This window comes from Aspergillus ibericus, assembly GCF_003184845.1.
Source record: "Aspergillus ibericus CBS 121593 unplaced genomic scaffold BO80scaffold_64, whole genome shotgun sequence".
NCBI classification, from domain to species: Eukaryota; Fungi; Ascomycota; class Eurotiomycetes; order Eurotiales; family Aspergillaceae; genus Aspergillus; species Aspergillus ibericus.
This window is the reverse complement of record NW_020292162.1, coordinates 20,812-39,519: the sequence shown is the minus strand read 5'-3', so window position 1 is coordinate 39,519 and position 18,708 is coordinate 20,812. Positions and strand designations below refer to the sequence as shown.

Below are 18,708 nucleotides of genomic sequence, written 5' to 3'. Positions count from 1 at the left end.
CATTTTCAACCAGCCAGGTGATGGGGAACGGTGATCCGTATGTCGGTCGCCGTTTTGAGGCTATCCAATTCCATTTCGGGCTATAAGGGGTGGATCGGGATCACCAGAGACGGGTGGTTAGGTGACTGCACTCCAGGACGCCAACGCTGTCGCGGAATGCGCGAGGTACCCTGGTTTTTCGAATCTATGACAGAATTCCGCGCTGAGTGATGCGTTGATCAGTGAATATCGCGTTGGCTCCCATCGGGCAGGCAGGGCTATAAATATGAGGGCCTTGAACCGAGGACGAGGAAGAATCAACAACATCTTTCCTTGGAGTGAGAACAGTCCTTGCTACCTAGGAGCCCAACTCATTGCCTCCACCTTAATCCGTCCAACATGCCTTACATCGCCCGGACCGATGACCTCCCCGAGCTGGTTCGCCGCGGCGGGCTCGAGGACCCTCGAGCAGCCGAGCAGCCGTCCTTCGGCCTCCGGATGGTCTGTCGAGACTCGACGGACTTTATCTGCAACCCCGCTGAGCTCTCTCCGCTGATGCCTGGCCATCAACGCGCGACGCACAAGGACAAGCCTGCGAGCGAGTGCAACGCCATGGTCGACCAGATCCTCGGTCGTGTGAAGGAGATGACGGTATCCTCCGCCCAACCGCCAGCCGGGCAGCCCTTGTCGGACCTGGTCCCGGGCCTGGTGGTCAGCGGAGGTCTCAGCCGGTCTCCCGCGTTCGATGGCCTGCCCGTCGTGTCGCACTGGGGGGATCGCACCGACGAGGCTTCAGCCCCGGATCCGGCCGCCACCTTCCGTCTGTCTTCGACCTGGAAGGCCAGCCATGTGCTCGGCGAAGGCGCCACCATGCACAGCCCGTTGGGCGCACCGGCCTGGTCGCTCCAGACGCACGGCATCGGCCCCGTCGCGCCGGGGTCCAGCAAATTCGAGCAGGCATACGACGCGGCGAGCAACACGCTGACCACGACCGTTGCCCTTCCCCGGCGGGTTGACACGCCCCGGACGGCCGGGGTCCTGGAGGCCGCCATCAATGTCTCATGGATCCGCAACGCCCGCGTGGCTGACGCCGTGGACTGTGCGGTGGGGTTGCTCGCGGACGCCTCGGTCCTGCTGGCCGCCCGCAACAAAGTCATCGCCACCGGGGTCCCAGAGCGCCTCGGGTTTGCGGAGGTCCGCGAAATTCGCATGCCGACCTGGTGCTCCGTCCGCAAGCCGCTGCCGCCGAAGTTGAGCGGCGTGGCGCTCTCCACCGATCCGGCGGCCATCGACGTCCTCGCGCGCGAGGATTGCGAAGGTTCCCTCCTCAACACCAGCATCTTCTCGATGGCCGTGGGTTACAACCGTGGGGTCTACGGCGGGTCGATCTCCGGCCTGTGGGCGATCATGGATTCCGCCTTCGTGCTCGATTACTCCATCGGCAAGAACAGCCCGGCGCTGGCGGAGAAGCTGTCGTCGGCCTTCGCCGAGGTGGCGGCCGTGGCCGATGCCTCGGTGGCCGCCGGGCCACACATCACGGACATCCGGATTGTCAAGGGCTGCGATTATGCCTGCCTCCGCCAGAAGGCCATCCTGGAGGATACGAACATGGTTTCGTCCCGCCCGTGTATCGTTGTGTGGGAGGACCTCCACCGGCTGGCCCGTTACAAGCTCGCCGATGCCGTCTTCTGCCACGTCTATTACGATGCGGGTGGTGGCGAAGACATGGCCGCCATGGCTGGCCTGGGGTGCGTCTTGCACGACTGGATCGACCTCGGCGCGGATGTGTCGTGTGGTGAAATCAGCAACATCATCCCCTCGCTGACACGGGGGTCGCTGGACCAGGAGCCCCTGGCCGAAGTGTACGCCCGCATGGTGGGGGCGATGATCTGGTATCGAGACAACGATCCTTATAACCCGGCGGCGCTCTGCATTCTCTGCACCCACTGGTGGCAGCTCGCCAATTGCCGCCATCGCCCCGTCACCCTCCTCGGCCGGACCGACTTCAGTTACCGGGACGGAGTTGGGGCCGGCATCCTCCCCATCGCCCCGAACGGGCGGCCGTCGCTGGAGCACTTCCGCGCGTCCGGCACGAAACCTCAGTATGCGGAGCAGGCACTGATCAATGCGGAGAAGCGGCTCGAATTACTTCTGGCCTCCAACCCGTTGCCGGAAACGCGGACGGTCATCGACCTCCTGATCCAACCGGTTCTGGCCTACGTGCGAGGCGTGTCGGATATCCTGCCCCTGGAGAGCGAATATGTGGGTGCCGTGCTTGCGGCGGAGTTGGCCTACCCCCACGGGCAGAAGGCTGTGGAGCTCTGGGATATGGCCATCATCATGTGGGAGTCCGGGGCCATGTGGGCGTCGGGAATGGCAGGGTTGTGCTACACGCATACCGGCATGTCCAACTGTGACCGGGCTCGCGATGACCTGTCGGATGGTACCTGGCATTAACGAAGTGGGATGCGTTTATGGCCACCCGGTTGAGCGGATGGGAAGGCCTCGTTGCCAGATTCTCGGATGGTCGTGCATCGGTGCTAGGGCCAGTCTTTTTTCATCCAAGCCATTCAACATGGCTATCGTGGAAGCAAGGCAAAACTCAATACAGCACCGCGTTGCACCGCCTGACCATCGCTATCCAGGGTGTAGCCAGATGAGTTACTGTATGTGATATGAGCGATCAAGAATAAGAATGACTTTTGATGCCTGGCCTATACGTACGATCGTGAAATTCTCTAGACCCAGTCTCTCTTGTATGTTCCTTTCTAACGCATTCCCTAGCAGCCGAGACAGTCCTGGAGTAAGACCTGGCAATCTTATCTTCGTCATAGTCGGCGTATAGCTACAATGGTGAAGAGCAGGTAAACCCGCCTATTCAAGTGAAAGGTATAAGGAGATATAATAAGGAATTCTGGTATTCAGGCTGTACCTGATCCAATTCATGCTCTCGTCGTGATGTCCATAACCTTAGAGGAATATTTAGTTTCCGGTAACTTATGAGAGCTCGGCAGTTCACGGGAAGAGAGATGCACACCAGGCCTGTATTCGTTTCCAAAATATATTTCGCATCTAGTAGTGTACATTAGTGGTCTCTAGCGCTGGAACGTTAACATGGAAGATGAGACCTGTTGTATCGCACTCAAGAGACGATGTATACAAGGAACAAGTTCCGCACAGGAGATATCAGCGGACTATATACTCCTCGGAAGAGGCGTGATCGTCGACTCCTGCTTCATCGAAACAGCTGGTATATTACTTTCCGTCCACCACAACCCCACTCAGCAGACTAACCGTCGGCCCGGTATGCACGTCATTAAAAGCCATTGCACTCCAAAAACGCATTGATCTGGCTGAATTGCTGCTGGGCCGAGTAATGCGCATTGATGACATGCCCCGAGTTGGGGACGACGTAGGACGTGGACCCCGCGGCCGCCTCGGGATACAGGGTCTCCAGGGTCGAAGCCAGCAGGCTCTCCGTCACAGCACCCCCGCCGAAAGCGAAGTCGTACTCGCCGGCCACGACGGCGACAGGGCCACGGTAGCTAGATGCCACGGCGTAAATCCCGGACAGGGTGAGTTGTTGGCCAACGGTGTAGGTGTTGCGGGCTTGGAATTGGAGCTCGAAAACTAGTGATAGAGGTTGATGTTAGGTTCATGATCCAAGGAGAGGTACAGAAAAGGGGGCCGGGCGGGCACTGACTCTTCGGATCAAAGTAGGGCGAGCGGAAGAACGGCAGCTGGAAGGAGATGCGGGTGTCGGTGACGAGGTAGCCGTTGGAGAGATTGCCGAACCGGGCCGGATCCGCCTGGCGGGCGATGGCCGGGTTGTTGGCAAAGACGGTGTAGGGCAGATAGGTGAAGGTAGTTGTGAAGCCCGTGAGGATGGTGGCATTCACGTCGGACGGGAAGTTCACGTTCTGTGCCAGCTGCACGATCGATCCGTACGAATGGCCGGTCCCGATCACCGTGGCATACGCATGGCTGCCCACGTGGCCGGTGCGCAGGAGGGTCGTGAGCCCGTGCAGGACGCTGACGTCCACCGGGGCCTGGACGACCTGGATGGCATCCGGATGGCTGGACTGGCCCACTCCCAGGCGGTTGTAGGCCAGCGTGGCGTGGCCCGCGCTGGCGGCGGCGTCGACATAGCTGTAGTCCGCGGCAATGTCCCAGTAGGACTTGTCCAGGCCAACGCCATGGGTGAGCACCTGGATGGTGCTGGTGCTGGGCGCTGCGGCGGGCACACACAGGGTGGCATCAATGTTGTAGACCGCATTGATCTGCAGGGAGCCGCCGTCCGTGGTGGTGGAGAGGGTGGAGGAGGCCTGGAAGTTCTCTTGGATGATCTCCGTCACCTGGGTTTGGTTGACAGGCTCAGCCAGCAGCAGCTTCGTATTCGTCGCGTTGACGGGCACGGCGATCAGACCCGAGACGCAGATGGCCGACCCATTGGACGAGACGCTGAAGTAGGGGTCCAGAAACCCCTGCGACAGATCCTGGAAGACCGAGGCTACCGCAGCCCCCTGCAGGGATAGGGCCGCCGTGACGAGAAGGGCTGATCTCATGGTCACTGAAAAGCTTGATGCGTGATGATAACCCCCACAAGAGAGGTCAACCAAAGGAGGGGGGGGAGGGGAGAGATGGGAGGGTGCAGGGAGGCAATGCAACACACCATCCTGAGTGGCTGCCATTCACGCACGGTATATAACCCAGCCCTCTGCCGGCGGAGGCAATCGGAGCTCCTCCCCCCTGAGCACCCAGGATCGGCCAGGATCGATGGGCAGGTGTTCGCCAAGCACGGGCACGCCGTAGGCCACCATCCCTGGCGCTGGTTGGCGGGAATCTGGAAATGGAATTCGAACGAGGCGGTTTGGGGGCCGTTCCGGAGTCCAGCGAGACTAACGGGGGCTAAGCAACGCTAGCGACGCATGTCGGACCCCCTCGGCGAAATTCCTGGCCCCCAAGAGTCTGAGCGCAGAGTATTCATAGGTCAATGGTGGAGCTTCGCTTGCATGTGGGTGCACAATCCCTCCGAGGGTTCGCCTAGGGCTTGCAGTGCATGACGGCACGACTGTCCTGCAACCATGCAGACGGTGACAACCCCTCATCGGTTGTCCTCTCATCTCACCCCCAACCGCAATCAATCTGGAACTGCCCGAAAGCGTACCCTGCTCCGACTCCCATCCACTGGCTTTCCACCCCCAAATGTTTACGGGCTGCTTGTCAGGCGCCTTGCATGTCCGCCCCCAGCCTGGGATGGGGGGCCGCCTGCTGCAGAGACATGGGACGGCGTGCGCTGCAGGCCGTCTTATAACATGAAGACGCGGGTGGGTGCCCTGTACCAAGACCACACTATCTCAAGCACGTCGACACATAGAGAGAGAGAGAGAGAGAGAGAGAGAGAGACCACCGAGACCAATTCGAGCGGACGTGGCCATGTCGACTGAGTTGAGTGCCGCGAGTCGCGGGCCGAGCATCATTGCCGGCAATCTGACGGTGGCCATCATTGCCACGGTAGCCGTGGGTCTACGCGTGCTCGCCCGCAGCCTCAAGAGCAACACCTTTGGGCTCGATGACTGGCTCATCTTTCTCGCCCTGCCGTTTGGCTGGGGAATGGCCATCGCGACCATCATCGCCGTCCAACATGGCCTGGGTCAACATCTCACCTACCTGGAGGCCGAGCATCCCGGGGAACTGCTCATCGAAGGTCAAGTGAGTCTCCCAGCACCCATATCCCATCGGATCCCTCCTTGGCGCATCTAATCCACCCCATTCGGCAGGCCTACTGGGCCTCAGAAATCATTTGGACCCTCTCCATCCCCCTGATCAAAAGCTCCATTCTCCTGCTCTACATCCGCATCTTCGGCAAGGTCCGCCACTTCCGGATGACCGCCTACGCCCTGGGCACCTTTTCGGTGTGCTGGGCGATCATGGTCCTCCTGGTGATCATCTTCCAATGCCACCCAGTCGAGAAAGCCTGGGCGCCCGCGACCCCGGGCCACTGCATCAACTCTTGGCTCTTCTTCGTCATCGGCTCGTCCATGAACTGCGCCACCGACATCGCCATCCTGGTCCTCCCGATCCCGTCGGTGTGGCGCCTGCACCTGTCCCGCATGCAGCGCGTCTCCCTGGTGGGTATCTTCCTGCTCGGTTCACTGTCGTGCGTCTTCGGACTGGTGCGCTTGGGGACCATGATCTCCGAACGGAACAGCGTGGATGCGACCTGGGCGCTGGCCAATGTCGCCATCTGGTCGACGGCGGAACCGTGCCTGGGGATCACGGCCGCGTGTCTCCCCACGCTGCGGCCGCTGTTCGCGGTGGTCTATGGCTCGTTGACGACGTCGGGCAAATCCGTGACCGGGAGTCGCGGGACCGGGGCCGGGACGGGCACGGGTCGTCAGTCGGGGAATTTTGGGGGGCATGATGATTTCCAGCCGTTGTCCGAGGCCACGGTGGATGCGGATATCGAGGCATTAGAGCGCGACAGTGTCGGATCGCGTACCCAGGTGCTGGTGCCCATGAAGGGGATCAATGTGAAAACCTCGACCGAGTGGAAGGTGTTGACGCGGTGAGGCAGCGGATGTTGCGGGAGGGAATAAATGTGGGTGGAACGGGGGTTCGTTACGGATACACCAAATATATATATGTCCAGTCTTGCCTGGTAGTCTACCCGCGTATGCCTCTGCCCTCATATCGTTCTCCATGGAGTTTTCTTACTACCACCCTGGGCTTTTTTACCACCCCCTGTCTCATAGTCGTCTTAGACTTCCTATCCAGATCCCCCCTTGAATTGAAGAAATAAGGGTCGGTAGGAGGTGCCGCACGAAGTCTAGTGTCAGCCCTGAAGTGAGCGCTCTCAGTATTGAAACAGGGCGGCATAGGAGTCTACATGAAGATTAATATATTACAGGATAGATTCTAATTCTCTATCTTGTGAGCCAGTAGAATGTTTTCACAATGGCGTTTAAAAGGCGTGCTCCGCAGTGTGTCAGCGCCGCCATTCAGCCTGCGTTGTATATATCCATACTCGCATTATCAAAGCCCTGATACCATATGCTAACCAACATACTAGGAATTTCCACAGTCAAGGCAGTAACATCACGCTGAAAGCCAAGACGTTTAGGGATAACTGAGCGTGGGTTATCAACTCATGCTGTGTATAAAATATCGTTCATGTGATCCATAGAATAACTACCAGGGCGTCTCCATTTATGTCCAGTTGACTATACACCCGGCTTTCCTTGCCATATTCTTTAAATTTCCGCCAGAATGACCTCGGCCACCCGCTCCGGCTGGCTGACCTGGGGCATATGCCCGGCACTGCAGCGCTCAATCCGACTGCCCGCCAACCCGGCCAACTGCTCCTGCAAGGGCACCGGCAACGCGCGATCGCCCTCGCACACCAGATACACACTGGGAACCTCCTTCCAGCCCGCGTAGGACACCACTCCATCCCAACCCTCGGCCGGCTGGGGGCGTAACTCGGCCAGCCACTTTGCCTTCTCCGGTTCGGCCACGTCGTCGAAGAGCAAGACCTCCGGGTTGGCGGGATACGAGCCCCCGTCCTGATACCATACCGTCAATCCATCATGCCATTACTTGTCCGCCGGGTAAGGGGACATACCTGAACCACCGCAAAGGGCAGCGGCTGGTGCTCAAAGCCCTCGGGGAACACTGCCCCGCTGACGAAGACGATTTTGACGACCCCACCCGCCAGACCCTGTTGCTGGCGCGCGGTGCGGCTGAGGCCCTCGAGCGCGGCACTGCCGATGAACCCCCCAGCCGAGTGCAGGACCAGGATGACCTCCTCATTCTGCTCGCTGACGTGAGCGGCCAGCACGGCGCGCACGGCGGCAATATCGTCCGCCATGGTGGGGTTCCCGGGGGAGGTGGTACCCGTGCTACGAAGGGGGGCAATGGCCGTCTTGAGGGAGGCCGATTCCAGGAGGGAGATGAGGGGTTGGAACACCTGAGTCCCTTCCCAGAAGCCGGGAACGATGAGGATGGTGGGAGCCATGGTGGTGCTGTTTTGGAGGGGGGTTCTGTGCGAGAAAACGAGGATGTTGAGTGACTGCGGAGAGGAGGAGGAGGAGGAGAAGAATGGGGGACAGATAATTTTATGGTCACCTGGTGGCCGAGGGGATAGGGACCGTTGGGATAGAGGCAGGGGGGATGGTTACATTGCATGCATTGGGGCAGCAGAGGGGCTGAACATACAGGCCAACACTACGACCGGTTCTGGCCCCCAAACGAGGGATTATTGGGGTCAACACATCTATCTACTCAAGGAAACTGCCCCCAGCCAAGCTCGCTAAGCCAGCTAAGCCTTGGATCGGACCCCGATGGGGGCACGGAAATCCGCGGATCGGTTCGATTGGAGCGGGATGGCAGTAATCTCCGGGGGCCCCCCAGGCTTGCATTAGCGCTTACGGCCCCCAATTATTAGATTGAATCGGACACGGCACACGAGATGGACTAATCACAGCAGAACCCTTGGGCCGTTACTCCGCCGGTTTCCGGCCGACGACACTGGCCATGGCCATGCGCATCGACCCTCCCCGGGCAGCCTCGTCCGCCGCCCTCTCATAGACTTCCCACCACTCCCGCGCGGTGCCCACCGGTTGATCAATGCGCCGAACAAACTCGGCAAAGGCCATCAAGTGCTGCAAGGTCCAGGGGAGGGCGATATCATCGGCAATGGGGAGCCATTGGTCATCCACCACCGTCGCCCCCCGGTCCCGGAAGTACTGGCCCAGGTGGCGCACCCAACTGCATGCCAGTCAGCTTTTAGTGCATGGGACAGATCGATGGAGAGGAAAACGGGCACGCACTGGAAATCTACCTGCTTGGCCGCGAGTAAACTACCCAACACCCGTTGCTTGACCTCGTCCAGCGCCTCGTGAGGGATGGACGCGTCGGGCGAACTGGTCTCCAGACCCCCAAAGTCCGATTCGTCCCATTGCAGATAGCCCCCGGGTTCTGTTTCCCCGTGGTAGGCAGGCATTAGCATGACGGTGGCCTCTCAACGAATACAATAGAGGGGAATCGACGCATACTTAGCAAGGCGAGTAGATTCTCTAGGACGGTCGTCGGATCGTCGTTCTCCACCACCAAAACCACCAAGCCCACGTGGACGATATCGTACTGTCCGCGCAGGGCCTCCGGGATGGGCTTCAGCAGATCCAACGTCTCCAGTCGCACGTTGGGCGGCAGCCAGCCCGCAGCGGGATACTGTTCGGTCGAGATGTCGTAGCCGTCGCATTGGACCCCCGGGTGCTCCCGGGCCAGGTCAATCAGCCAGATCCTGGAAGGTCACATTGGTTCAGTTGATTTCCCCCTTTCAGATACCCTTCCGTGTGTTATAGCAGCACGTACCCCGTTCCACAGGCCACATCGGCCACCCGATACCCATCCTTGATCGGAATCTGGGGATGCAGGAGGTAGCCCAGTTGGCGCCGCCACATCCAATGCTGGAAGTAGAGCCTGGTAGACGGTGAGTAGGGAGAACGGGTGGCAAGAGGGCTGCATGCTTGGTACCCACCGGATGGAGGCTTGGAGGTCTCTTTGCAGCACGTAGCCGGCGGTCTTGCTTTTCAGCGTTTGGGTCATGGTGAAGGCGGGAATCTGTGCTGAACAGCGGATGGAGGTATCGCAAGGGAAGGCAAGTGAAGAGCAGGCGTTGACTTGTCGGCTAAAAACATCGAGCGAGCGGACGCTGGCGAGGGGCAATGCTTTGGCTAATGTCTTCAGGACGAAGGAAGCCGAGGGCTGGGGGCCGCAGCCCGGCGGAGCATGACCAGTCGAGGGCCGATGGATCCGCCACGAGGGGGTCCAGAGTGCTGGCCGGGGCCACCGGGTTACTTCCCACTCATCCTTCGCTTCCAGGATGGGGGCCATGCGGCGGTCGTAGATACTCCCCTACTCTCTGCCTCGGCTGAACTTGTGCCGGTTTCGAAAGTAGTAGCGGGCTTAGGTCGGCCAGTCGCGATAGGGCAGTGCCCATCGAACGTAAAAGCACCACAGCTCCCTCCCACTGGGTGGTGGGACATACCGACTCATCTTTGCCTCGATGAAAACACCGCCATCCCCTCCTATCCCCATCGCCGTGATTGGAATCGGCTGTCGTCTCTCCGGGGATGTAGCTGACACGGAAGGGCTTTGGCGCCTGCTGTCCACCGGGCAGGATACGTGGAGCGATGTGCCATCCGACCGGTTCGCGTGGGAATCCTTTGACCACGCGAGTCGGCAGGCGCCGGGCTCCTACCGGCATCGTGGCGGACACTTCCTCGCCGGCGATGTCGCGGCCTTCGACGCCGATTTCTTCGGCATCTCGGCCCTCGAGGCACAGGCCATGGACCCCCAGCACCGCCATGCCCTGGAGGTGGCGTACGAGGCCCTCGAGAATGCCGGCCTGAGACTCGAGCAGCTTCGGGGGAGCGACACGGGGGTCTTCGTGGCGACCTTCACGCGCGACTACGAGAACATGCTGTACAAAGATCCCCTCTCCCTGCCGAAATATGCGATGACGGGCCTGGGACCGGCCATCGCCTCCAGTCGCATCTCCTACGTGTTCGACCTGCGTGGGCCCTCGGTCACCCTGGACACGGGCTGCTCGGGGAGTCTCGTTGCCCTGCATCAGGCCTGTCAGAGCCTGCAACTCGGGGAGACGACCCTCGCGCTGGCGGGGGGGACGAGTCTGATGCTGAACCCCGATACGATGGTGCCCATGCACCAACTGCACTTCCTCAATCCCCAGGGACGGAGTTTGGCCTTTGATGCGGAGGGGTCCGGGTATGGCCGCGGCGAAGGGGTGACGATGGTCGTTCTGAAGCGTCTGGACGATGCGATGCGCGATAGGGATCCCATCCGGGGTATCATCCGTGGCACCGCCGTGGGTCAGGATGGTCGCACCCAGGGCATTACAGCTCCCAGTATGCACGCTCAAAGAGGTCTGATCGAGTCGATATACCGGTCCACCGGACTGGCCACCGGCGGCACTGCATATGTGGAAGCCCATGGCACGGGGACGGTGAAGGGGGATGTCACCGAGATCGAGGCCCTCCACGCGGCCTTTTGCGCGGGGCGAACGACGAGCGAGCCGCTGCATGTCGGATCGATCAAGGCCAATGTGGGACACACGGAAAGCGCCAGCGGACTCGCGGGTCTGATCAAAGCCATCCTCGTGCTGGAGAAAGGGTGGATTCCGCCCACGCCGAGCGTCCAGCACCTCCGCTCGCAGCTGGTGCCCTATCAGAGTCGGATTGCCATTTCAGGCACCCAGATGACCCCGTTCCCCAGCCATGCGATTCGGCGAGCCAGTGTAAACTCGTTCGCATATGGAGGAACGAATGCCCATGTGATCGTGGACGGCGCACCGGCTTGCAGTGAAGCCAGTGCGGTCACGAAGGGCGTGGACAGCCCGAACCCGCCTGTGCCACGGCTCTTCGTTCTGTCCGCGCACTCGCGGGCGTCGCTACAAGCCAAGATGAGTCGAGTTCAGGACTGGCTTCGTGAGCAGGGCGCCAGCCTGTCTCTTCGGGACCTGGCCTACACGCTGGTCCATCGACGGTCCCTTCTGCCCTGGCGGTTCACCTGGGTCGGAGCCACCCCGGAGGAGGTTTCGGCAGGCCTGCAGGGGGGACACAGCCAGGACTTGACCCGCTCCCCACGGCACAGCCGCCTCGTGTTTCTCTTCACCGGACAGGGAGCGCAGTGGTATGCCATGGGGCGCGAACTCCTCCCGGTCTCGACCTTCCACCAGTCGGTGCAGACTTCCCGGGTCATTCTCACGCGCCTGGGGGCGCGATGGGATCTCCTGGAGGAATTGGGCCGGACGAAGGAGGCCTCGCGGCTGAGCGACAGCACCATCGGGCAGCCGGCCACCACGGCCCTGCAAATCGCGCTGGTACAGACCCTGCGCCACGTGGGTCTGCAACCCGCGGCCGTGCTGGGCCATTCCAGTGGCGAGATTGCCGCGGCATATACGGTGGGCGCGATCAGTCACGAGACAGCCCTTCGCGTCTCCTACGAGCGGGGCCTGGTCGCGCAGCCCAGTCAATCGGGGACCTTGACGAAGGGGGCCATGCTGGCCGTCGGGCTGGGAGAGGAAGCGGTGCAGCCCTATCTGGCTTCCGTGACCACCGGGTTGCTGGTCGTGGCGTGCGCCAACAGTCCCACCAGCGTCACGGTCTCTGGCGATGTAACCGCGGTCGAGGAATTACAGGCGACCTTGTCGACCCTGGAGCCCCCCGTGCCCTTCACCCGGCTGAGGGTAGACACGGCCTATCACTCCCATCACATGCAGCGCGTGGCCGGGGTCTACCGCTGCGCTCTTGGGGAATTGCCCCCCGTCGTCCCCGTCCACCATCCCATCCCATTTTTCTCCTCGGTCACCGCACAGCGGAAACCCCATGGATTCGATGCATGGTACTGGGTCGACAACATGGTGTCCAAGGTGGACTTCCACGGGGCCTTGACCGCGTTATCGCAGCAGCTCACGGTGGAGATGCCCGATACGCATCATCACTACCTGGAAATCGGACCCCATGGGGCACTGAGCGCGTATGTGCATGAGACCCTAGGTCTCTCGGACGGTCAATCCCACTCGTATACCCCGACTCTTACCCGCAATCGACCCGCCGACCTGTCCCTCCTCCGAGCCGTGGGCTCCGTCCTCGAACACGGGTCCTGTCTCGACCCAACGACAGCAGCACCCCTCCACCACTCCTCCGACCCCGTGTCCCCTCCGGATGTCCTCACCAACCTACCGGGCTACACGTGGGACCATTCCCGCAGCTACTGGGCGGAATCCCGTCTCAGCCGCCGCCATCGCCTCCGACCCCATGCCTACCACGACCTCTGCGGCCTCCGCTGCCCCGACGACACCCTCCTGGAACCCCGGTTCCGCCATCTCCTGAGCACCCACAGTCTCCCGTGGCTCTGCGACCACCGGGTGGACGGGGCCATCATCTTCCCGGGCGCTGGATATCTCGCCATGGCCCTCGAAGCCAAGCGGCAGGTGACCCAGGCGCGCTGCCACCCCCGCCCCCCGTCGATCACCCGGTACCTATTCCGCGATGTCTCTTTCACCAAACTGCTGGAAATCCCCCCGACCGGCGACGAGATCGAGCTGCTGCTGAGTTTCCGCAACTCCGACGATCCCAATGCTGATGCCGGTGATCCCGTCACCGCGTGGGAAGAGTTCCGCATGTCGTCGGTCACTTCCTCTGGGAGTGCCACCCACCACTGTCGGGGGTGGATCCGGGTGGAGGTTCTGGCGCCTACCGAACAGCAGCAGCAATCGGATGCCATGGGGGAGACCTTGACCCCCCTCCTCACGGACGGCACGCTCCACCCCTGGAATCCTCAATCCCTCTACGCGGGCCTCCGCAGCGGCGGCCACTACTGGGGCCCCTCCTTTGCCCGGATCACCCGCTTCCGCGGCCATGAGAGGGCCGCGACGGGGACGATTGTCATCCCGCATATGGCGGAATCCATGCCCGACCAGCACCTGCAGCCGCACACCATTCATCCGGCCACCTTAGATGCCGTGATCCATTCCACCTTGCTGCTCTTTAGTCGGGCCTGCGGTCGCAGCGTCATGTTTCCTGTCCACGTGGGTGCGTTGGCGGTCTCGGCGGGGATCCGGCGGGCGCCCGGGGAGGAGCTGGAGTTTGGGGCTCGGATTGAGCCAGGGGCGGGGCGAGACCAGACGGAGATGGCGGTGGTGGCCTGGCAGCGGAATGCCGACGGCGAGCGGGAGGTTTGTCTGGAGTTGCGGGCGGGCCGCCTGAAGGGGACGGCGGAGAAGGCGGAGAAGGCGGAGACCGATGCCGCCCCATCACTGTGCTTCGAGGAGATCCAATGGAGGTGCGATGTTGATGTTGACTCAGGAGCATTGGACAGGCAGCCTGTGGGATCTGGGGAGGAAGCAGCAGAGGAAGGGGCATTTGGCCGGCTCACTCGCTACTTGAACGCTCGCACGCAGCAGATGGCGCGAGCCGGCGTGTCGAGTGTCACGGACGACGAGGTGGCGCCCCAGCATCGGCGGTACTTTGCCTGGTTGAAGGAGCTCGCCCACCGGGGAGCTGCCCGCCCCGATATACCAGCGGAGCCCATGGACCAGCCCTCGGGTGCCGAAGCGCAGACCCTCGACCTCATCCAGGCGCACCTCCGCCCCCTGCTGCTGGGCGAGACCGCCGCCATCGCCCTCCTCCTCGAGCACGAGGATCTCCTGCGACGACTCTACGCCACCGACTGGTCGGCCTCGCGCTGTTATCCCCAGCTGCACACCTATCTTTCCCATCTGGCCTTCAAGCGACCGGGGCTGCGCATCCTCGAGATTGGCGCCGGCACGGGCGGAGCCACCCTACCGTTACTGGAAGCCCTCTGCCCGCGACCCGACACGACGTCCACAGCCCATCCGGACGCCATTGCCAGCTACCACTTCACCGACATCTCGGCTGGCTTCTTCTCTCAAGCCCAAGCCACCCTCCACCCCTGGCAGTCAATCCTCACCTACCAAACCTTAGACATCGGTCAAGACCCCCTCGCGCAGGGGTTTGAGCCGCATGCCTACGACGTCGTGTTCGCGTACAATTCGCTCCATGTCACCGACTCGGTCGACATGGCCATCGCCCATGCTCGCCGGTTGCTGAAGCCCGGGGGACGATTGGTGCTCCTGGAGATGACCGTGCTGCATGACTTTGTCAACGCCATTTACGGTCTCTTTCCGGGATGGTATCGGGATCGGAGCGATGGGCGAGTGGCGGCGCCATTGTTGGCGGTGGGGGAGTGGCAGGACCGCTTGCACCGGGGTGGCTTCCGGGGGCTCCCGGTGGTGTGGCATGATTTTGAGGGCAGGGATGCCCGGCGCACGAGCTTGTTGGTAGCGACAGCGGATGGCTCCGGGGGCAGCGGTGGACTCGCCGAAGTGGATTCCAGCCGACCCGTGGAGTTGGCGGTGGTGGGAGGCCATCTGGCTCGAGTCCCCGGGCTGGAGCTAGCGTTGAGGGCCCGTGGGGTGAGGATGAATGATCCAATCCCTTGGGAAGGATACATGGGGGATGCGACGGTGGCGACTATGTTGTCGGACCGAGGCGATACTGTGGTTATCGCGTTCAGTGGCGATGTTGTGGATGGGGCCACTGCGGTAGACACCATGTCATTCACGATTCGAGGCATTCTGTTGATCGTGCCACCCTATCCGGATCGCCGAGAAGGATACAGAGCACCGGAGACCGTGCCTGGCCAGTCCGGTCACCCTACGATTCCCGTGCTTACCCTCCAGCTCTGCGGGGATATCTCGGGCCATGTCGCAGCCATCGCACAGCAGGCCGTGGACCTCATGAGATCTCGGTTCGGGGAATCGACGATGACGACGACCGAGAGCGCTGCACCAGACAATTTCTACGTGTCCACGGCGGGACAAATACTAATTCCTCGCCTGGTACCACGACAGAGCCTGGTTCAGGGCACGGGCAGCAGTGATCGCCCACCTGCATCTTCCCGGGCCGTAGCTGGCTCGGGAACTACTCTGCAAAAGACCTTTTTGGTCCGAGGCAAGCTCGACGAGACTACGACCCGTCTGGTGCAATACCTCAATACCCGAGGGGTCTTGGAGATTGTCATACACGCCACGCAGAACATACCCGATCGATTGCGGCAGGATTTTGAGGGCCAGCTCTGGATTCGGGGAATCACCGGGGTGCATGTTTTGGACGTCGAGCCGGGAACAGACGGTCAAGAGTTAGTTCGACAGCTTCCCTCGCTGCAGTCGTCAGCTGTTGGGTGTGTTCTTGTTGGAGAGGATCATCAGTATGTTACCGCACTCCAGCCAGCGGTCGAGGTTCGCACGATCATCCAATTGCAGGACGTGGTCCAGCTTTCCGGGGAAAACTTGCCGTTGCCCTTGGGTAACGTTATCTCGATATACCTCCCCCTCGACACGGCGACCGCAGCACTCACTTCGCGCGAGTTCGAGGCCCTTGCCGACTACGCTCTGACTCGGCAGAGAAGTACAATTGTCGTGGCCGGTCTCAATACGCGGGGCCCTAATGACAAGAATGATGCATTCTGGAGTCATCAGTCCACCGCAATTGCCCCCACGGCGAAAACCGACAACGACACTGCAAAGCCTGCTCTTCCCGCGGTGCCCGTGGAGGAAGAAATCCAAGATGCCAAGACTCCGCAAGATGCGCGTCGCATCGCTCATCACCTCGTCCGCGAGTTCCTATCGACGCTGATCGCCCTGGATCCAAACGCGATCACTGCGCACGCATCGGTGGAAGAGCTGGGGCTGGACTCTTTCATGGTCTTTCGCATGCGCAACTGGATCTTTGGGACCTTCAAGGCCACATTGAAACCGAAAGAAATTTCCGACTCGGCCAACGTGGATCGCCTGGTGTCCACCATTTTGGAGCGAACTCGCTTCCGCGACTGGGAGGCAGGCAAGGAGCAAAAGGAGGAGCTAGCTAGCGCGGCGACGGTCATTGCCCCGCATGCTCGAAGTGAGTCTCTGCCCCGTCAACCTCTCCCGGCCCTGTCCACCTCCCTGGACGGCTACTTGGCCGCGGTCGAGTCCTTTTGCACCCCCGCCGAATTGGCCCGCACGCGCGCGGAGATCGCTCACTTCCAATCGCCCGAGGGTCTGGGGGTGGAACTACAACGACGCCTGCAAGCGCAGGCCCACAGCCGACCGACGGACAGTTGGCTCGCCGACCTGTACATGGAACGGCGCTTCTTGGCCCTGCGGTCTTCGCTCGTGGGTTATCAGACCTACTTTGGGACACACCCGCCCGGAGGACCGGTTTCGCCCGCGGAAAAGGCCGCCTTGCTGACCTGGACGACGGGGCAGTTTCAGCGCCAGTTGGAGTCGGGGGAGTTGGAGACGCAGTACGTCTCCGGGCAGGCGGTGGATCCCGAATCCTATCACTGGCAATTTAATGCCTGTCGGGTGCCACAGAAGGGGTTGGATCGGATCGAAAAATACAGCTTTGCAGAGCACAGTCATATTGCGGTATTCCGACGAGGGCATGCCTTCGCCGTCCCGCTGGTGGACGGGGACGGCTTTCTGCCCGTGGAGGCTCTCCAGGCCCGCTTCCAAACCATCCTCGATCTGCCCTTGGAAGCATCCGCTCTGAGCCTTCTGACCGCGGATGGCCGAGAACAATGGGCAGAGCATCGAAGCCAGCTGCTCCAGTCCGGGGAGCATAACGCCGCCTCCATCCGCCTGATCGAAGCGGCCGCGTTCATCGTGTGTCTGGATGAGACCAGCCCGGAGACCCCCTCCGCCCGCTTCCGCCAATTCCTCTTGGCTGACAGTGGGAACCGCTGGTTCGACAAGACGCTGCAGATTGTCGTGTGTCCGAATGGCACCTCGGCCTCGGTCATGGAACATTCTCATCTTGACGGCCTCTCCGTCGGGCCTCTGCACGCCGCCCTGAACCGGGCAATTGATACTTACCAGCCCCGTCCCTCCCGTCCCTCCCCTCTGCCAGCGGACAGTATCACTCCGCTGCCCATCACGCTCCCCTCGCACATTGCATCCTATCTGCCCACATTATCCCAGGCCCTCCAGATCCGCTTCGCCTCGACCACCTTTGCCTCCCTGACCCTCTGCGACACTTTGCTGCCGGCCTTCTGCAACGCCCACCGACTCCCCTTCCAGGGCACTCTGCAACTGGCCTTTCAACTAGCTGCCCGCCGCTTTTATGGCTACACGCCCCCCGCCACGGAAACCGTCTCCATGTCGCATTTCCGCCACGGCCGCGTGGACGTGAACGCTATTATCCACCCGAAAATGCTTCACTTCCTCGATGTCGCTTCCTCCTCTTTTGCCCCCTCCGCTTCTTCCACCTCTTCTTCTCCCATCTCGGCTTCCCCCACCTCCTCTTCTTCCTCGGCCCAGCTCCGCAGCCCCCCCGATTCCCAACATCACCCCCTAGACAGAGCCGAGCTCCGGCGCCATGCCCTAGCCGCCACCAAAGAACACACCCTGCACCTGAACCGGGTCTGCCACGGCCGCGGCTACAACCGTCACCTCCTGGCCCTGGAATGGATGCTGTCCCCGGAGGAAGACCGCCCGACTTTCTTCCAGGACCCGTCCTACCGGAAGAGTCAACCGGGGCGGGTCCTCACCAGTAGCTTCGCGACCGGCTGGCTCGAGGGCGGCTTCGTCTACCCACCGGCGGAGAGTATCTTGGTGTATTGGGAGGTGCTCGAGGAGGAGGCGCGGCTGCGATTCTCCATCTTTGGGAATGGAGTCGATGCGGAGGGGTATGGTCGGTGCTTGGAGGACGCGGCGAGAGAGGTGCAGGCGATTTTGTGTGAGGCTCCGACCTCACATGCCCTACACATGACCAGTCCCAGGTAACCACTAACTATTATCAAAAAACGACCAGCTACTAAATAAAACTTACTAAATCTAAAAGAACCTTGTATAAATATATCAAAAATCATTTTATCAGTATTAAAATTTATTTTTAAACAGAAGAAACTTATTAAGTACCTAGAAGCTTCCTTGTTATATATATAGAGAGCTATCTCTATTTATATATAGATTTTTTTAAACTGATTAGTTCTACGTATACTGTAATATATATTCTTTATGGCTTCAGGTCATTATCATAAGGTTCAAGAGATTCGACAATATTCAAGATTATATTCATAATCAAGATAATAAAGTATCTATACAACTAGCATTTTACTCAGCAGGCCCGATCAGGTATA

At 60.8% G+C, this 18,708-nt stretch overlaps 6 protein-coding genes across 6 annotated transcripts; 3 read left to right on the top strand and 3 right to left on the bottom strand.

The window, feature by feature from the left end:
• Positions 1-294: 294 nt before the first annotated feature.
• Positions 295-2,928, top strand: BO80DRAFT_244741 (uncharacterized protein). The gene is made up of 2 exons (XM_025714581.1): positions 295-2,699; positions 2,764-2,928. The coding sequence occupies exon 1, from the start codon at positions 379-381 to the stop codon at positions 2,434-2,436; it is 2,058 nt and encodes a 685-aa protein (XP_025570283.1). The 5' UTR covers positions 295-378; the 3' UTR covers positions 2,437-2,699; positions 2,764-2,928.
• Positions 2,929-3,295: 367 nt separating this feature from the next.
• On the bottom strand, positions 3,296-4,544 carry BO80DRAFT_367505 (alpha/beta fold hydrolase; the record flags this gene model as incomplete). Its single annotated transcript, XM_025716289.1, has 2 exons — positions 3,296-3,609; positions 3,683-4,544. 2 exons carry the CDS (start codon positions 4,542-4,544, stop codon positions 3,296-3,298), a joined length of 1,176 nt encoding a protein of 391 aa, XP_025570282.1.
• Positions 4,545-5,415: 871 nt separating this feature from the next.
• On the top strand, positions 5,416-6,787 carry BO80DRAFT_417794 (uncharacterized protein; the record flags this gene model as incomplete). Its single annotated transcript, XM_025718230.1, has 2 exons — positions 5,416-5,691; positions 5,760-6,787. 2 exons carry the CDS (start codon positions 5,416-5,418, stop codon positions 6,549-6,551), a joined length of 1,068 nt encoding a protein of 355 aa, XP_025570281.1. The 3' UTR covers positions 6,552-6,787.
• A 445-nt stretch (positions 6,788-7,232) lies between these two features.
• On the bottom strand, positions 7,233-7,996 carry BO80DRAFT_367540 (alpha/beta hydrolase; the record flags this gene model as incomplete). The annotated part of the gene is made up of 2 exons (XM_025716291.1): positions 7,233-7,544; positions 7,604-7,996. 2 exons carry the CDS (start codon positions 7,994-7,996, stop codon positions 7,233-7,235), a joined length of 705 nt encoding a protein of 234 aa, XP_025570280.1.
• A 484-nt stretch (positions 7,997-8,480) lies between these two features.
• BO80DRAFT_438944 (class I SAM-dependent methyltransferase) lies at positions 8,481-9,588 on the bottom strand (the record flags this gene model as incomplete). The annotated part of the gene is made up of 5 exons (XM_025721062.1): positions 8,481-8,748; positions 8,811-8,958; positions 9,036-9,283; positions 9,355-9,462; positions 9,521-9,588. 5 exons carry the CDS (start codon positions 9,586-9,588, stop codon positions 8,481-8,483), a joined length of 840 nt encoding a protein of 279 aa, XP_025570279.1.
• Positions 9,589-9,673: 85 nt separating this feature from the next.
• Positions 9,674-18,486, top strand: BO80DRAFT_244580 (uncharacterized protein). Its single transcript, XM_025714580.1, has one exon. It carries the CDS (start codon positions 10,049-10,051, stop codon positions 18,350-18,352), a length of 8,304 nt encoding a protein of 2,767 aa, XP_025570278.1. The 5' UTR covers positions 9,674-10,048; the 3' UTR covers positions 18,353-18,486.
• The last annotated feature ends 222 nt before the right edge of the window (positions 18,487-18,708 follow it).

Excerpts from the sequence above, each read along its gene's own strand:
- BO80DRAFT_244741 (XM_025714581.1), top strand. The coding sequence starts at position 379 with ATGCCTTACATCGCCCGGACCGATGACCTCCCCGAGCTGGTTCGCCGC.
- BO80DRAFT_244580 (XM_025714580.1), top strand. The coding sequence starts at position 10,049 with ATGAAAACACCGCCATCCCCTCCTATCCCCATCGCCGTGATTGGAATC.